At 49.0% G+C, this 14,028-nt stretch overlaps 1 protein-coding gene across 1 annotated transcript in view; it reads left to right on the top strand.

Annotated features, from left to right (window-relative positions):
* Positions 1 to 9,591, top strand: part of DMAP1 (DNA methyltransferase 1 associated protein 1) — a 28,908-nt gene extending 19,317 nt beyond the window's left edge. Inside the window, exons 9-10 of the mRNA XM_033066953.2 lie at positions 6,425 to 6,497; positions 8,329 to 9,591. Coding sequence (XP_032922844.1) covers positions 6,425 to 6,497; positions 8,329 to 8,675 — 420 coding nt within the window. The 3' untranslated portion in view covers positions 8,676 to 9,591. The remainder of the gene's footprint in view (positions 1 to 6,424; positions 6,498 to 8,328) is intronic.
* Positions 9,592 to 14,028: the final 4,437 nt, after the last annotated feature.

The raw sequence follows: 14,028 nt of genomic DNA, 5'->3' as shown, positions 1-14,028 counted from the left end.
CAGTAAAAATGTCCTGTGCAGTTCTTTCCTCTGCACCCTGTATTTTCTTATTTTTTATAACACTTTCTGTAGTCCTTTTGCATTTGTTCTATAGGCTTGCACTGTTTTAAAAGCAAAAGGAATTTAAGGACAAGCAATCTCAGGATTGGTAAGTGAATGATAATACTTTGCTTGCCAGAGGATGTCCATCTTCAAAGTGACAGGCAGTCCTGGCAAGGTGTGAGTTCCTCTTGTCTTCTCAGGTGTCTTGTTTCTTGTCATAGCCCGTGTGTCAAATGGGGAGAAAGCTGGTGCTTTCCAGGTTCTCAGACATCACTGTGTGGATTCCAGGTAGCCCAACTTTAGGCCAGTTGTACTGTTTCAAAGCAATCTGTACCCCCTTTCCAGGGGGAAAAGGGTGGGAGAGTATAAAAGCCTTGAAGACCCTTTGCCTGCACCGGTGAATACCCTTCATGCTGAGACATTGATACCCCAGGACTTAATTTCCTTCAGGAAATTTTAGCTTTACCCCTTGAATCAGTGCTACAGGTGAATAATGAGGCATTAATGTTTGTAGGATCAGTGAGCTGCTTCTTTGCCACATGTGCTGAGGTGTGCTGAGCTTCTCTGCTATCTGTCGGCCTCCCTCATCTTGACAAAGCTTTCATTAGGTATATTCCTGTAAAACTGGTTTAATTTACTAGGAGGATGCAAGTACAGAATTTATAGTTTTGCACAACTGATTTGGGAATATGTGAGGTATGTCTAACCACAGTCCAAAAATCCCTTAAATAACCATTTGCATGAGTTACTATAGAAATGTTTCCTTTTTAAAAGATTAGTTTATTTGGCGTTAAGCCTCACTGATGGAGCAAGTTGATGGTCATGTGCCATTCCAGAGGGATGGCTGTGTTTAAATGTCCCACATAGCATAGGAGAGATGGCATAGTGGTATTACTCCTTATTTTCACCTGTGCAAGATATTAATGTGGCAGATCAGCAGGCATGGACAGAAGACAGAGAGTCCACACCTGTAATCTGGGGCAGAGGGAAGCATGTGTGTTCATTGAGACAGAGAATACCTGTGCCATTTCACACTTTTCTAGTTTCTGCATATACTCATTCCACTTGCCCATCCACCTTCGTCTGCAGCACTTCAGTTCCATGCAGTGAAGCACTTCAGAATTTCAGAAATGTGCAGGTTCATATCTAAAACTGAATTTTTCAGCTGAGGTTTTTCAAATTCCAGAGTTCTAAGACTAAAGTACTTAATATGGTTCTTTCCTTCCTTGTGTCTTCAAACTGTACAGGAGTGGAGGCTCTCTGCTCCTGCAGAGTAGAGCCACACAGCCCAGGAATGTTTGACCTTCAGGCAGAGAATGCAAAAAACATTATTAATTTGGAACTTTTTAGCACTCCTTCCTGGAAATCCACTAAACCATTCGATACTCTAAAGATATCCATGAAGAAAGTGCCTAATGAGAAAGTTTTCTTGCTTTTGGTATCCACAAGGAAGGTGGTTTTCAATGTCAGTGAACTGTATTATAATGCTGAACAATACTGATGCTGGTGCATAAAACCACAGTTTACAGCTGTATAGACACAGGTCAGATGTGTGGAGATTTTAGGATTAATGTTTTTAGGACAGTTATATTGTTTAGGGTTGGGGAAGGCTGATTTTAAGGACAAGCTTACCTTAAAATTGAATTAAAATGAAGTGCAGCATCAGGGAGGGTACATGTGAAATATTCAGATAACCAGTGATTAACTTTAAAACCCTTGTATTTTGGTAGACCAAACAAAAGGTTTCAGCACAAAAGAAGATTTTTTTGGGGAGGAGTGTGAAGTTGGGGGCATCAGAAAAGGAGCATTTATGAAAAAAGTGATGAATTGAGAGCAGGACATTAAACATGACCACACAGATACAATCACTCAAGGGTCCTGAGTGAATCTGTAGATCCTGCAGACCTCTTCCATTCCTGCTGCAAGTTCCCATGACAGTCTCTACCTGCAGCAAGACATAACAGGACTGTGTTGCAAGCTCTGCTATTACTTAGACTTCATTACTAAAATAGATTCAAATACACTTACAACTATGCTTAAAAGTATTAGCATAAATCATGAAAACTGAATGGCACACAAAAATAAATTAACTGAGTCTGTTTGGGGAGGCTATATCTTCAGTTATTTCTTATCCTGTTTGTTCATTTAATGAATTTTGCCAATTAGCAATTAATTTGCAGTAGGTCTTCTAGTCATTAGTGTGAATTAGCAAGGTTTTGTTGGCGGAATGCCTCGAACATTAAATAAAAACCCTGTATCATGTAAAACCTCAAGGGTACTGCATGGTGAGATCCTGTACAGAAATTGGACTGCAGGGGATCCACCCCAGTCCCAGCCCTTGCTGTGAAGGTGTGGTGGGTGCTCTGTTCTGATCTTTTTAAACTGCATGACCCAACTCTGGAGAATGTCCTCCTCCTTTGGGGGAGAGCAGGGCAGGTCAGTGCCCTGTATTCCATCCTCCCAGACCAAGTGCATTCCAGCAGAGGCTGTGTATCCCAGGCTCTGGTACTGTGGCTTTGGTGTTGACTCACAATTTTCTGTAGCTCTTTATTTTTCTCTTGGTACACGCAGTTCATGTGTTTAATGCAGGTTGTTTATAGCAAGGACAAAGGATTACAGTCCTTAAATCAAAAGTGATGTTGGTGTAATTATAAGCACAGGCTGGTGTTGCAAAGAGGGCTGTAGGGAGAGGCTGTCAAAGGAGAAGAGCATCCAAAATATAGTAACCTCAAAAATCCCAGCTAATCAGTTTTCTGACGGGGGCAATCTGTTTCCCAGGTATTATTATTATATGGGGACTTTAAAGATAATAAATAACAATAATAGTCTACTATGAGGAAGGAAGGAAAAGGGCAAATGGCATTCACCTCAGAAGCTGTGGTTGCTTACTGGAGTTCTCCGAGGAACATAATTTTCCTCAGCCCCTGAGGAGGCCTCCATCCATGACAACACCAAGAACATCCCAGGAGATGTGGTGTCAGCAGTAAGGTTGCCTGAAGGGGTGTTTTCATTAATGCAGAGATATGGCCCACAGAAACCACATATCCCAGTGCAGACATCATGAGCCAGAGAGCTCTTCTCTGGGCTGCTGGCTGGGACTTGTGGTCCCTGCAGATTGCCTCATTCTTTGGGAATGAGGGGCAAGTGAGCACCACTTCCAGCACTATGCTGCTTCTCTGGATATCTGCTTGAAAGACCAAAACAAAGAAGGGCTTCCTGAAGTAAGCTTGGTCTTATCAGAGCTGTACAGAGCATGAAGACTTCTCTCTTGCAACAAGGCAGCCCAACTAACGGACCTTGGCTAACAGATTATCAGCAGCGTTTGAGTAATAGACTGCTCATTTAGTTTTAATACATTTTGCATAGAGAGCAATCAGCCTTCATCAGTCTTTGAGATGAATTGGCTTAGCCAGCTAAATTCTAAAGATATTAGTCTGACAGCAGCCACATAAATCATAACATTTTCTTAATGATGGTAAAATTAAAATATACTCTTGCTTTGAGAAACCAATGAAGCCTTCCTGTTTGCAGGTCCTCCTGCCTGAATTAAAAAGAAGCTTAATTGATGTGGTTTTAAACTAAACTCACAGTCCCACTCTTCCTCAGCATCTCTAGTGTTCCTTTCTTTGAAGTTAAATTAATTTGTCCTGCCTCTCCCTGCTCCACCCTCTAATCTTCAGGAGTGTCAGTGAAGACCAGACTCCTGTGGGACATGATCCACGTGTGCACAACATCACAGTTGAAGGCTTTGCCAGGTTGTTTGTGCTGCCAATAGTTGCTTGAGCTAGTGGAGGCCTCTCAGGAGGAAAGATTGTGCTCTTCCTCTAACCAGCAAACCAAGACCTCCTGTCTGTCTACCTAGCCTAGCCAAGGATGAACTTTTCTTGTCCTTTGTTCCTGAAGCTAGCTTGGTGCCCAGCATGCTTTTCCCTGAAGGGAGATTAACAGAAGGGAATCCTGCCTTTGGCTAAAAAGGCTCCAGTGTGTGGTGTTGGGGCAGGGGTGAAGACAGACTCTCAGGGCTGTGATAGTCACACAAGTATTGTGTCCACAAGCTCTTCAATGAGGAGCTGCTGGGCTCATTGTGTCCCGCAAGTTAAGGGTAACACCTTCTGACTAGGTCAGCCCTTACGTCCCCAAGCTGAGGCAGAGCTGGGTATGTCACCCATTTAAATGTTCTGTATGATTCCTCATGGCACAGAGCAGTTCTTTGGGCTGAATCCTCTTTCTTCCAGGGATGTCTTCCTGATGTTCTAGCCTGACTCTCAGTCTTCTGCTAAGCTGTGCAAAGTGACCTTTCCTTCCTTGGCATCCTGCTGCTAGCTGCAGCATGGCACCCATCAAATAAACAGAACATCTCCTGTCCCAGTGCTCTGGGCTGCCTTATCCTAGGGCTCTACCCTGTCCTTTTCAGCAGAGCCTGTGCAGGTAATCTGTGCAGCAGAGCTCCTTGGAAAACCTTTTAGTGAGGTTTTGCTCAAGTTGAGACTGGGTTGAAGACTTGTCTGAAATCCAAATATTTTGACATCATTTTGACAGTATTTCTTCTGCTAAAACAATCATTTTGTGCTGAACTGCAAAGAATTGGTTTCTTTACAAGTAGGAAAGAAGTAAGATACTGACTGCTGTGCAGAAACCTCAGCACGAAGCCAAAGACCTTGAGGGTAAAAAAAAAAAGAGGCAGAGGCATCCTTACATGTGTTAACTGCGTGAAGGTGTGTTTTTGTTTTTTCTCTAGTGCTTCTGTTGGATTCTTTGGGTCAGGCTTGTTCATTAGAAATCCTCCCCTGATTGTCATATTGGTCCTTTGCTGGAGTCTTTCTTGTGGTGCCAATATCTGTCAAAAAGGACCTGGTGCTTCTCAGCATGTGCCATGAAAGGCCCATTCCCCTGGGGTGCTCTATAGCATCCATACTCTGGTTCTTGGCTGAAGTGATGTCATGGAGAAGGCAGGATTTCCCACAGGTCCTGCACTGGTGTTGTGGATCAGCTGATGGGACATAGCCATAGCTGAGTTAAGGTTAGAGCTCTCACCATTTGGGGATGTGTGTGTGCATGCAGTGCTCCTGCATTCAGAGGAATTAGGAGGTTCCAGGTGGAGCCTCTTGGCATTTTTGTGTTGGGGCAGTGAACACTGGAAGTGATGGGTCTAATCTGAGAGACTGATGTTGGGCTGCCTGCTTTGGGCAACTTCATCCTGTGGTTTATGGGAAGTAAGGCGACCACAGGCCCTCCCAGTGAGCTCTCCTCAAAGGCCAGTTTTAAGGTGGAGTGAATAATGTTTCTTCCTTGAGGTCATTCCCAGCCATGTTGCAGACTCATTGTTGGTTTGGCTGAGGTTTGGGCCCAGGTCAGTAAGTGGTGTGTGCAGGATGGCTGCAGGATGCTCTTGCCTCCTGGCTGTTACGGCCTGCTGGGCAACTTGGGTTGGTGATTGGGATCCCCAGGCTGAGGTATGAGGTCACCTTTCTAGGGTTGGATATGGAGGGGCAGCCTGTGCCTGTGCAGAAGGGTGTTTGACAATGCACTGTTGAGAACCATTTCTTTCCTGGTGCATCTTCTAGCATAGCTGAGTGCTTTCATTTTTTCTTGGGTATATCCACAGGGCTTGGAAACCTGTTCTCCGTGCCATATTGTGCCAGCTGCGTTTGTGCTGCTGGTAATCTAATAAATGCTTGGTCTGAGCAGCTAGCACTCCTGCTAGAGCCCAAATGAATGCAGAGGAAGGACCCTGCTAAGTGTGTACATTCTTCCTCTCCTGGCCAGCTCCAATTCCCTTTCATAGCTCACATCTGATGCTTCCTCTCTCACCTAGCCCCTTAGCTCCGATGTAAATGTGTGTGCACACTTCTGCCAGTCAAGTAACTGTGCTCTCTCTGTCTCTCCCCTTTGTTACAAAGCCTGCTCTTTAAATGAATCCCACAGGTCTGGGGCTCAGCAGGTAAAAGGAGAAGTGAGTCTGTTAGCGCATGAGTCTAATCAGGCCGGCTAAAGTGAATAAAGTAGGGCAGCATTGCACATTAGCCGCTGTGTAAATGAGTCCTTTGATGGGCTGGGCACCGCGGGAGAGGGTTTGAAGCCAGGAAGAACTTTTGTTGTTAATTCAGTGACACATGGAAACTGTAAAACAGCGTGTCTTGCACACACACGAGAGAGAAAATAAAAGCCCTTGCGACCGGGCTTTTCAATACCTGCCCTCGGACCTAGTCTGAAAACTTTCAGCCCCTGTCTCCCTCTCTTACCACTTGATTTTCCTTTCTCTCCCTTTCTTTTTTTGTTCCCCCTGCACTATAAAAAGAAAAGCTCTCTTGCCTTTTGAACTAGACGGCTGTGAGTGAGGGCTATCTCTGAGCTGTGTGGCTCTGTTACCTTTGTGTTCCAGATGAAACTGCCAAGCTCGGTGGGACAGAAGAAGATTAAAGCCCTGGAGCAGATGCTGATGGAACTCGGAGTAGGTGAGTAAAGGGGGCACGCGAGAGAGAAAGAGACACACAGAGCTAGCCTTTGTTCTCGAGATGGGCTATTTTTTCCCCTAGTAATACAGCCAGTTTCTTGAATAACAGTATGTGAATGGTTTTTAAAATATTTTATGTGTTTAAAAAAAAAAGAGAGGGTAAAAGCCAGAACAAGATGCACAGGGTTTTTTTTTTCCTCCCAGTAGAAAAATCTTTTAAAAGAACCTTTGTTTCTCTCTTGTTTGGGCCTTTATAACCATCAAGAGAGGCAGCACAGTATTAGGAAGGCAAATCTCAGCCTTGCCGGGAGAGGTACTTCTAAGTGTGTTAGTGACCACGGCACGAGCATTGTTCAGGGCTGCCCTGTCTTGCTTTTAAGCTTCATTTCCTCTTAATTTACTGCTCACGGTGGCAAGTCCAAAATGCATCTGGGACTGTTCATCCCCCCTTTATAGGTTGCATGCTGTGTGAAAATCTGGAGCATCTCTGCTGAAAGGCGAGTAAACACACATCCCTCACTCTTGAACTCGAGTGTCTTAGCAGCTGAAAGAAGGGTTCACTTAACATGTACAATACCTGCTCGTGGCTAGAGGGGGAGAAGTGCAGCCCATGGCCAGCAGCTGCTCTCCATTCAGTGGGGACAGTTTGCAGGTATTACAGGTCCCAGCATGCAGTGTCTCTTGATTAGACACCTGATGATCCCTTTCCCCCCGCCGCTATGGCTGGAGAGATATTTAAAGGTAGGAAAAGAGAAAAATAGAAAGAAAAACAGAAGCCTTATTAATGATTACCGAGCAAGAGATTACCGAGCCTGTTCCCAGCACTGACTTCGGTTAAGATTAGTTTTTTGCACCAACTGGTTTGTGGCTCGATATGATGTCTCGGAGACTGTGCCATTCTGAAGGCCTCCTGTGGCTGGTGAAAATGGCTCAGCCAGGGTGGTTTCCCCTTTCTGCTGTAGAACTAAGGGAGATGCTGTTTGTGCGTGCTGGGGAAGCCTGGGGGAAGCATGTGACTGCTTCTTGGAGCTCACTTTCCATGAGGGTAAGGAGGGGTTCCTGATCCCCACTCCTGCCTCACAGAACACACATTTCTTGAGGGTCTCTTGGGGTTCTGGCCCTGCTGTACCTCACAGTGCAGAAGCACACCTGGGCTATGTGAGGGTGAACACAGTGCCAGCAGGAAGGGGGTCATGTTGGCAGCTCTGCCGACAGGGGCCACTGCTGTGTGTCAGGGAAAACATGCAGAGCTGCATCCTTTCCTTCTGCAAAACTTGCAGCTCTTCCTGGCTCCATGTGTGTGCATGGTGGGGTGCAGCAGAGGATGCAAGGTGTGGGGAGGTGATCTGATAGTTGCTGCTACAAACAGGTCTGTAACACAGCAGCAGAGCAGTTCTCTGCCTTGCACCTGCCCTGGGAGGAGCAATAAGAGAGGCAGCAGAGCTCAGCCTGTCCACCCGTTGTTGGTGAAGGTGTAGGGAACAGCAGGAGCTCTTCTGCCCTTTGCAGCAGTGTGGATCCAATCTCTGTAAGACAGAGCTCCCTTCATGTGACCTGGTAGATGGCAAGGTTGAATCATCTGGTCTTCCATCATCCTTCACTTGCTGAGTCCTGGACTTTGCAGGTTCACCCTTAGTCCTTGGTCAGAACCAAAGGACATCCTGAAAAATAGGCGTGCAGCCCTTGGGGACAATTGCTACTGATCCACGTGACTGGAACAGGGCTCCTGGCGTATCTTTGTGGGAATGAAAGAGCAGCCAAGACCTTTCTAGGGATTTTTCATTGTAGGGTTGTAGGTCTGGGTATTTAACAGAGCATCTTTTTCTCCCTAGATCTCAACCCTATGCCCACAGAGGAGATTGTGCAGATGTTCAATGAGCTGCGGAGCGACCTGGTGCTGCTGTACGAGCTGAAACAAGCCTTTGCCAACTGCGAGTATGAGCTGCAGATGCTACGGCACCGCTACGAGGCCCTGGCCAAAGCTGGGAGCATCGGCCCCCTCAGCGTGGAAGGTGCCCATCCAGATGGCCAGACAGGGCTTGGCATCGAGGAGGGCAAGGGAGATACCAAGGACCAGATCATTGATGTAGTAGGAGCACCACTGACCCCCAACTCGGTGAGAAGGAAGGTCGGGGGGGCAGAACAGGGCACACTCAGGTCTCCGACGCAGATGCCCTGACAAGCGCTGGGGATGCTGCCCTGCTCTCCCTCCAGGCATGCGCGTCCAAGGGAGCAGAACACGCCTGTTCCCCCCCAAGTCCCAGTGCTGCTCTCTGGGCTTGTCTCCTGTGCTGGACAGTGTTCTTGGTGCTACAGGTGGGGTCAGCAGGGCTTTCTACATCCTGCATGCAGGCAGATGGCTTGGTGTGGGTGCCACCGTGGACCAAAGCGGTGAGGCTTTGGGTGATGAGAGCTTGTTCTAAGGCAGCAACAGTACAGCTGCAAACCTGAGGCATTTTCCCTCTAGCCTCTTAAGGGTTGCTCAGCAGAGGGAAGTGAGTGGGGAAAGCAGTCTTCAGGTGATGAGACATGACCTGCCCAAGACCCTGGAGTCAAGCAGTAGCCCTGCCTGGAGCAGGAGGCTTGGGAAGGACAGAGGTGTTTGAAGAGCAAAGGAGGGTTTCTATACGCTACTTCCAGTGCCAAGAAAGAAAAGCCAGGCCTGGGGCTTCTTCCAGTGCAAGCCCTGTGGCAATGTTCTGTGCATGTACCTCTGCAGGATGTGAATCACCGGCCTCTCCTCCCTGCCTCCAGGAGGGCAGGTTGCCCAGCCCCTCACCACTGCCTCAGGGCCAAGGGTAAGCCTGGGGATCAGCTGAGGCTGCTTTCCCCTCTGTGCAGTCCCCTGGCACAGCTGAGCTGAACTGCCTGATGAAAGCTGCCCATCTCCACACCATGGCATCCCCGACGCCTCCGATGCACTGCCCCTGGTAGCGGCACAGACCTTTACTTTCTAAAATGTATAATGTATTGCAGGATATTGAGAACACCTTATCTGTCAACGGCAGAGGCGACACGTTAACCTGGACTTGAGTAATGTCCTATTTGATTGTGACAATGTTGAGTCGTAAGGAAGAGTTCCACTGAGACAGGTTCATGTTTGTAAAGGAGTCTTTTGAATTATTATTTTCTTTCCCTACTGCATTCAATCTGGAATCTCACCCCTCCCTCCCTGCGGTCTGGAGTGTCCTGGTTTGCAAACTTTTCGGGCTGATTTACAGTACACTTGGTCTCCCTTGAGAACTGGCTTGTTGGGAAGGTGGGAGAGATGGTGGTGGTGGCTGTAACTGCAGGAGGAGGCAGCCCATGCGTGTGTTTCTGACCACATTGTTCCTCGGTGCCACCTCCTGGAATTGGAAACAAAGGCATGGGCCCAGGCAGCATAGAGAGGGTTAAACTGACCTGGTCTCTGACATATTTGAAAGAAATATAATCAAGTTAATTCACTGCAAGGCAAATTCAGTACCTAAAGGGCCCCCATGTTAAATACAGCACTGACCTTTACCGGCTGATTACACAAAGACGACACAATTAGATTAGTCCAAGACAAAAGGTCAAGCACATTCACACTGTGACCATTTTTTGCTACCTTTTGAGGGGGGGAGATTACATCCCAGCTGGAGGGGTATTTTGGAGAGGAAGAGGATGGGGCTGCTGTACCATGTTCTGCCTGGTTCAGATATGTTTGGAGAGTCAGGCAGGGCCTGGCACTGTGCTTGCCCTGAACCTTTCTATGGTTGTTGAGCTATGTGGTGGTGGGAAAGATCAACACCCTGTAGCCCACAGCCAGTTTTTCCAAAGATAGGCTGAACTGAGTAGAGGTCATGTCCTGGTGATCCTCCCTGCCCAGAGCTGGCAGATGCAGATCCGGTTCCTCTTGTCCAGCATCGTGGCTGAAATTTGCCTCTGGAAGATTGTTGGGCTTGGTCAGCGCTGAGAAGGGGAATGGCTGGTGGGTGCATGCATTTGTCCCCATGCTGCACAGTGATGGCCCCAAGGTGTCCTAGGCCGTGGTAGGGAACAGCAAGGCCAGGACATGGTGCTGAGGAAGCAGCCTGTGGAAGCACGGCGCTTTGTCCCTGCCCCATGGTGCTGGCAGCAGGGCAGCAGTGTGGCTGGTGGTGGGAACAAGCAGCTCTGGAGCACAGCAGTGCTTTTTGATGGCCATTCCTTCCCTCACCTCCTGCAGCTGTGGGTGCTTGGCCATGACACCTGCCCTTGTCCTGCTGCAGTGGTTTAACCCTGCCACGCCAGCCTTCAACTCCTGAGTTCAAGTGTGTGCTTTGCCACTGAGCTGCCAGGGCCTTTGGGGGAATCATTTAATCTCCCTCCTTCAAATTCCTCTGAGTTGGAGAATCCCTTTGTGCTGTCTAGCACTGCCTGTCCATGGCACTCTACATGTTGGATTAAGCATGGATTAGCTCAACCTCCAAAACAGCTGCTCCCCTGAAGCCACATTTGTTTCCCTGGAGAAAAGTATTTTGCTCCAGATGTTGGAGGGAGTGAGTGGCAAACCCAGGAATAGGACTCGGAGTCCTGACTCCTGAGTGCTGCCTGGCATTCCTGGATTCTTTTCCAGGAATTTGAATGAATGGGCAAAGTCACACCAAGGTCTTTTAAGATACTGGTTTTGTCAGCAGTTGTCTGCCAGCACCCTGCTTGGCCAGCAGTGGGGATGAGGACATGTCACCATGGTGTTAGCCAGGCTGGGAGAGGCATCTGTCTCAAGCCCGTGGGGCAGTGGGAATCCTGGTGCTGTCCTGCCCTGCTGTGTCCACCACTTTTCTCCTACCCTGGCTACCTGTCCACCCTCTCCCAGGGACTGCAGTGCCCATTGCTGACCATTAAAGCTGAGCTGGGATCCCCCCAGTGCTGTTTGAGGCTGACCCCGGTAGGGACTTTACTCGGGGCCTTTGGGAGGTGAAAGGTGAGCCGAACTCGGAACAAATTAGTTCCAAGCAGAAGTTCAGCCAGTTACTCCAGATTGGATCCTTTGATTTCCACAACTCAGACTCCACTCAGTGATCTGTAATGAGTGACTCTCAGAAATCCTCACATTGCAGCACTTTGTTCCTGAGCTCACAAGTCAGCCCATTAATGGGTAAAGGAAAGGACCTTGAGTCTAAGAAGTCTCGGGTTCAGAGTCAGAATTATTTGACTTTTAAGCTTCCTTTATCTGAACTCCTGCTGACTTCTTGTTTTCTGAGCCTGTTTGAAAGCTAGAAGTTACATTGTTAAGATCAAACATTCTCTCTTTCCAGATGGAGTTACAATATCTGTCTTTTATATATATATATTTTAATATATATAGTGTATATATACCAGGGTGTATATATATTCTTCTCTTTTTTTTAATCGTTCTTTCCATTAAAAGAAACTAGACTTGTAAGCTCTTGTAAATTATAATGTAAAACATTTTTTTTAACCAGACAGTTCCCAATTTTGCCCGAGGCAACTGGAATAGCTGTGCCACGGAAGGCAATAGGAAGGTGATTAATATGAATTTGTGACATATTTGAAAGATGGGTCTTTTGCCATATAAAGATTATCAAACACATGTGCTCTTCCCCATTAATTCTGCAGCCCTCCCAGGAAAGCCACAAAGCCCAGCTCCTTTGTTTCCAGGGTGGGTTTTTGTTTTTTAAATGTACCTTTCGGTCCCCTTGATTACCCTGTATTTGATTTTTATAGGGCATCTGCTCACTCTGCTGTGTGGGTTCTCTGGCCCTTTTATTTCCCCGTTAATCGGATCCCGCAAAGGCAGCGGTGCCAGGGCCTCTGACGAAATCCGTGTGTGTGTTGTATTTAACTTTCAGCCGTGCAAATTCCATGCTCTGTTTGCCGTCTGCCCGGCGGGAACTGGGGGCCGCTTCCCACCAGGGGAGCAGTGGGGCCTCCCACGACGTGCTCTGCTGCCGGGAGCAGGGATGGGCAGGCCTGGCTCCTTCCTGAGAGCGGGTTCCGGCTGCCTTGTCCATCCCCTGGGCGCTTGCGGGCTGGGGCAGTGGCTCTGCAGGGCTGTGGGAACGGGAGGGCTGCGGGGCTGGGCACGGCAGGCACCAGGCTACAGTCACTGTGCCAGTGCAGCGCTGGCCTGTGCCACTGCCTGCCTTGCCTTGTGCCCTGGGGACCCGCGGCTCTGGCAGCTCATGTCCCTGCAGCACCCAGCACACGGCTACCTGTGCTGTACCTGGGGCACCCCACACGCAGAGCCCAGCTCTGGGTGCTGCCCCTGCCATGGCTGTGGGCAGAGGGTCCCTTGTGGCACCTGGCACAGTCTCACTGCAGTGCAGTGGGAATGTCCCACTTAGTGACAGTGGTCCTGGCTTTCCTAGGGCTGGGTGCAGCCCTGAACCTTCTCTGAAGGGGAGCTCCCTGGAGCTTGCGAGCCTCGTGTGGGTGTATTGGTGTGCACTGCCCAGAAGAGGGGTGGATTTTTTTGAGGAGCCCTGGTTTTTTGTCAGCCTCCTCATCTGTTCCTAGGCCACTTCACAGCTGGTCTGGATAGCAGAGGAGCATTTCCAGGGTCTGACCCATGTTAAGCATCCCTGACACAGCTGCCCGTAGCACAGAGCTGTTCTGCTCCTCTCTTAGTATCCTGCTCCTGAGGGTTTGGTGCATGCTGGCATGCTTGGTCCAGGCTCCTGGACTCATGCAGTTCTTGCAGAGCTCAACCCCTTCCTCCTTCCCAAAGCCCTGTTCATGTCAGGGAGATAACATCCCTTGTGAGGGTGCTGTCCCACCCCTTTGTCATTGCTGGATTATCTCTGTCCCTCCTGTCATGCAAAGACCTGGCTCTGCCTTCAGCCAGGCAGTGTAGTCCATTTGGCGCTGCCTGGAGTGCTGCTGAAGCCCTGGGGCTAGCTCTGGGACAGGTGGGTGTGTTTGTGACAACCCAAGTGCTCCCACCTGCTGTTTCTGGTTTTTCTTTTCTTTCCTGTCTCCCTTTTGGAGCAGAGAAAGTGAAGGGAGTTGGCCTCCAGCTCCTTTTCCATCAAGAAGGCAAAGAAGCCATGAGCACTCTGTGCAGGATGAGGAGGTGCAGGGGCAGTGCTGGCTGTCCAGGACCCCCTAGGGACAGCTGGCTGCTTGCAGCCATGGGACAGGACAGGGGCCTTGCTAGGGCAAACATTGCAGTGTTCCAGAGAAAAGTGGGAGCTATCCCCTGCCCAGTGCCATAGTTCCAACTCCATCTGACCTCCAGAGCAGTGCAGCCTCCAGGCACTTGTAGCAGGTGCTGGAGAGCTACCCCAGGGATATGCAAGGCTCTGCCCCAGGCCACCCATGGCTGCCCTGTGGCCACTAGCCCTGGTGCATGGAGCTGTCTCACCCCCATCCCAGGCAGGCTGGGTGCCATTGTCCCTGCTGGGGGCTGCTGGGTGCTGGTGGCTGTCCCTAAACCCATCTGCCTCAGTCACCAGGGGACAGCTGGAGTTGCTGCAGCCCCTGCTGCCTTTGAGGCTACCATGTCCTGAGCCAGGCTCCTGTGCTGCCACACTAAGCTGGAGAGCTCCTTCCAGCATCCTATGTGC

Source organism: Catharus ustulatus, chromosome 9, assembly GCF_009819885.2.
Source record: "Catharus ustulatus isolate bCatUst1 chromosome 9, bCatUst1.pri.v2, whole genome shotgun sequence".
NCBI lineage: Eukaryota > Metazoa > Chordata > Aves > Passeriformes > Turdidae > Catharus > Catharus ustulatus.
Note: the sequence above shows the minus strand (reverse complement) of the source record. Positions and strands in the feature narration are given on the sequence as shown.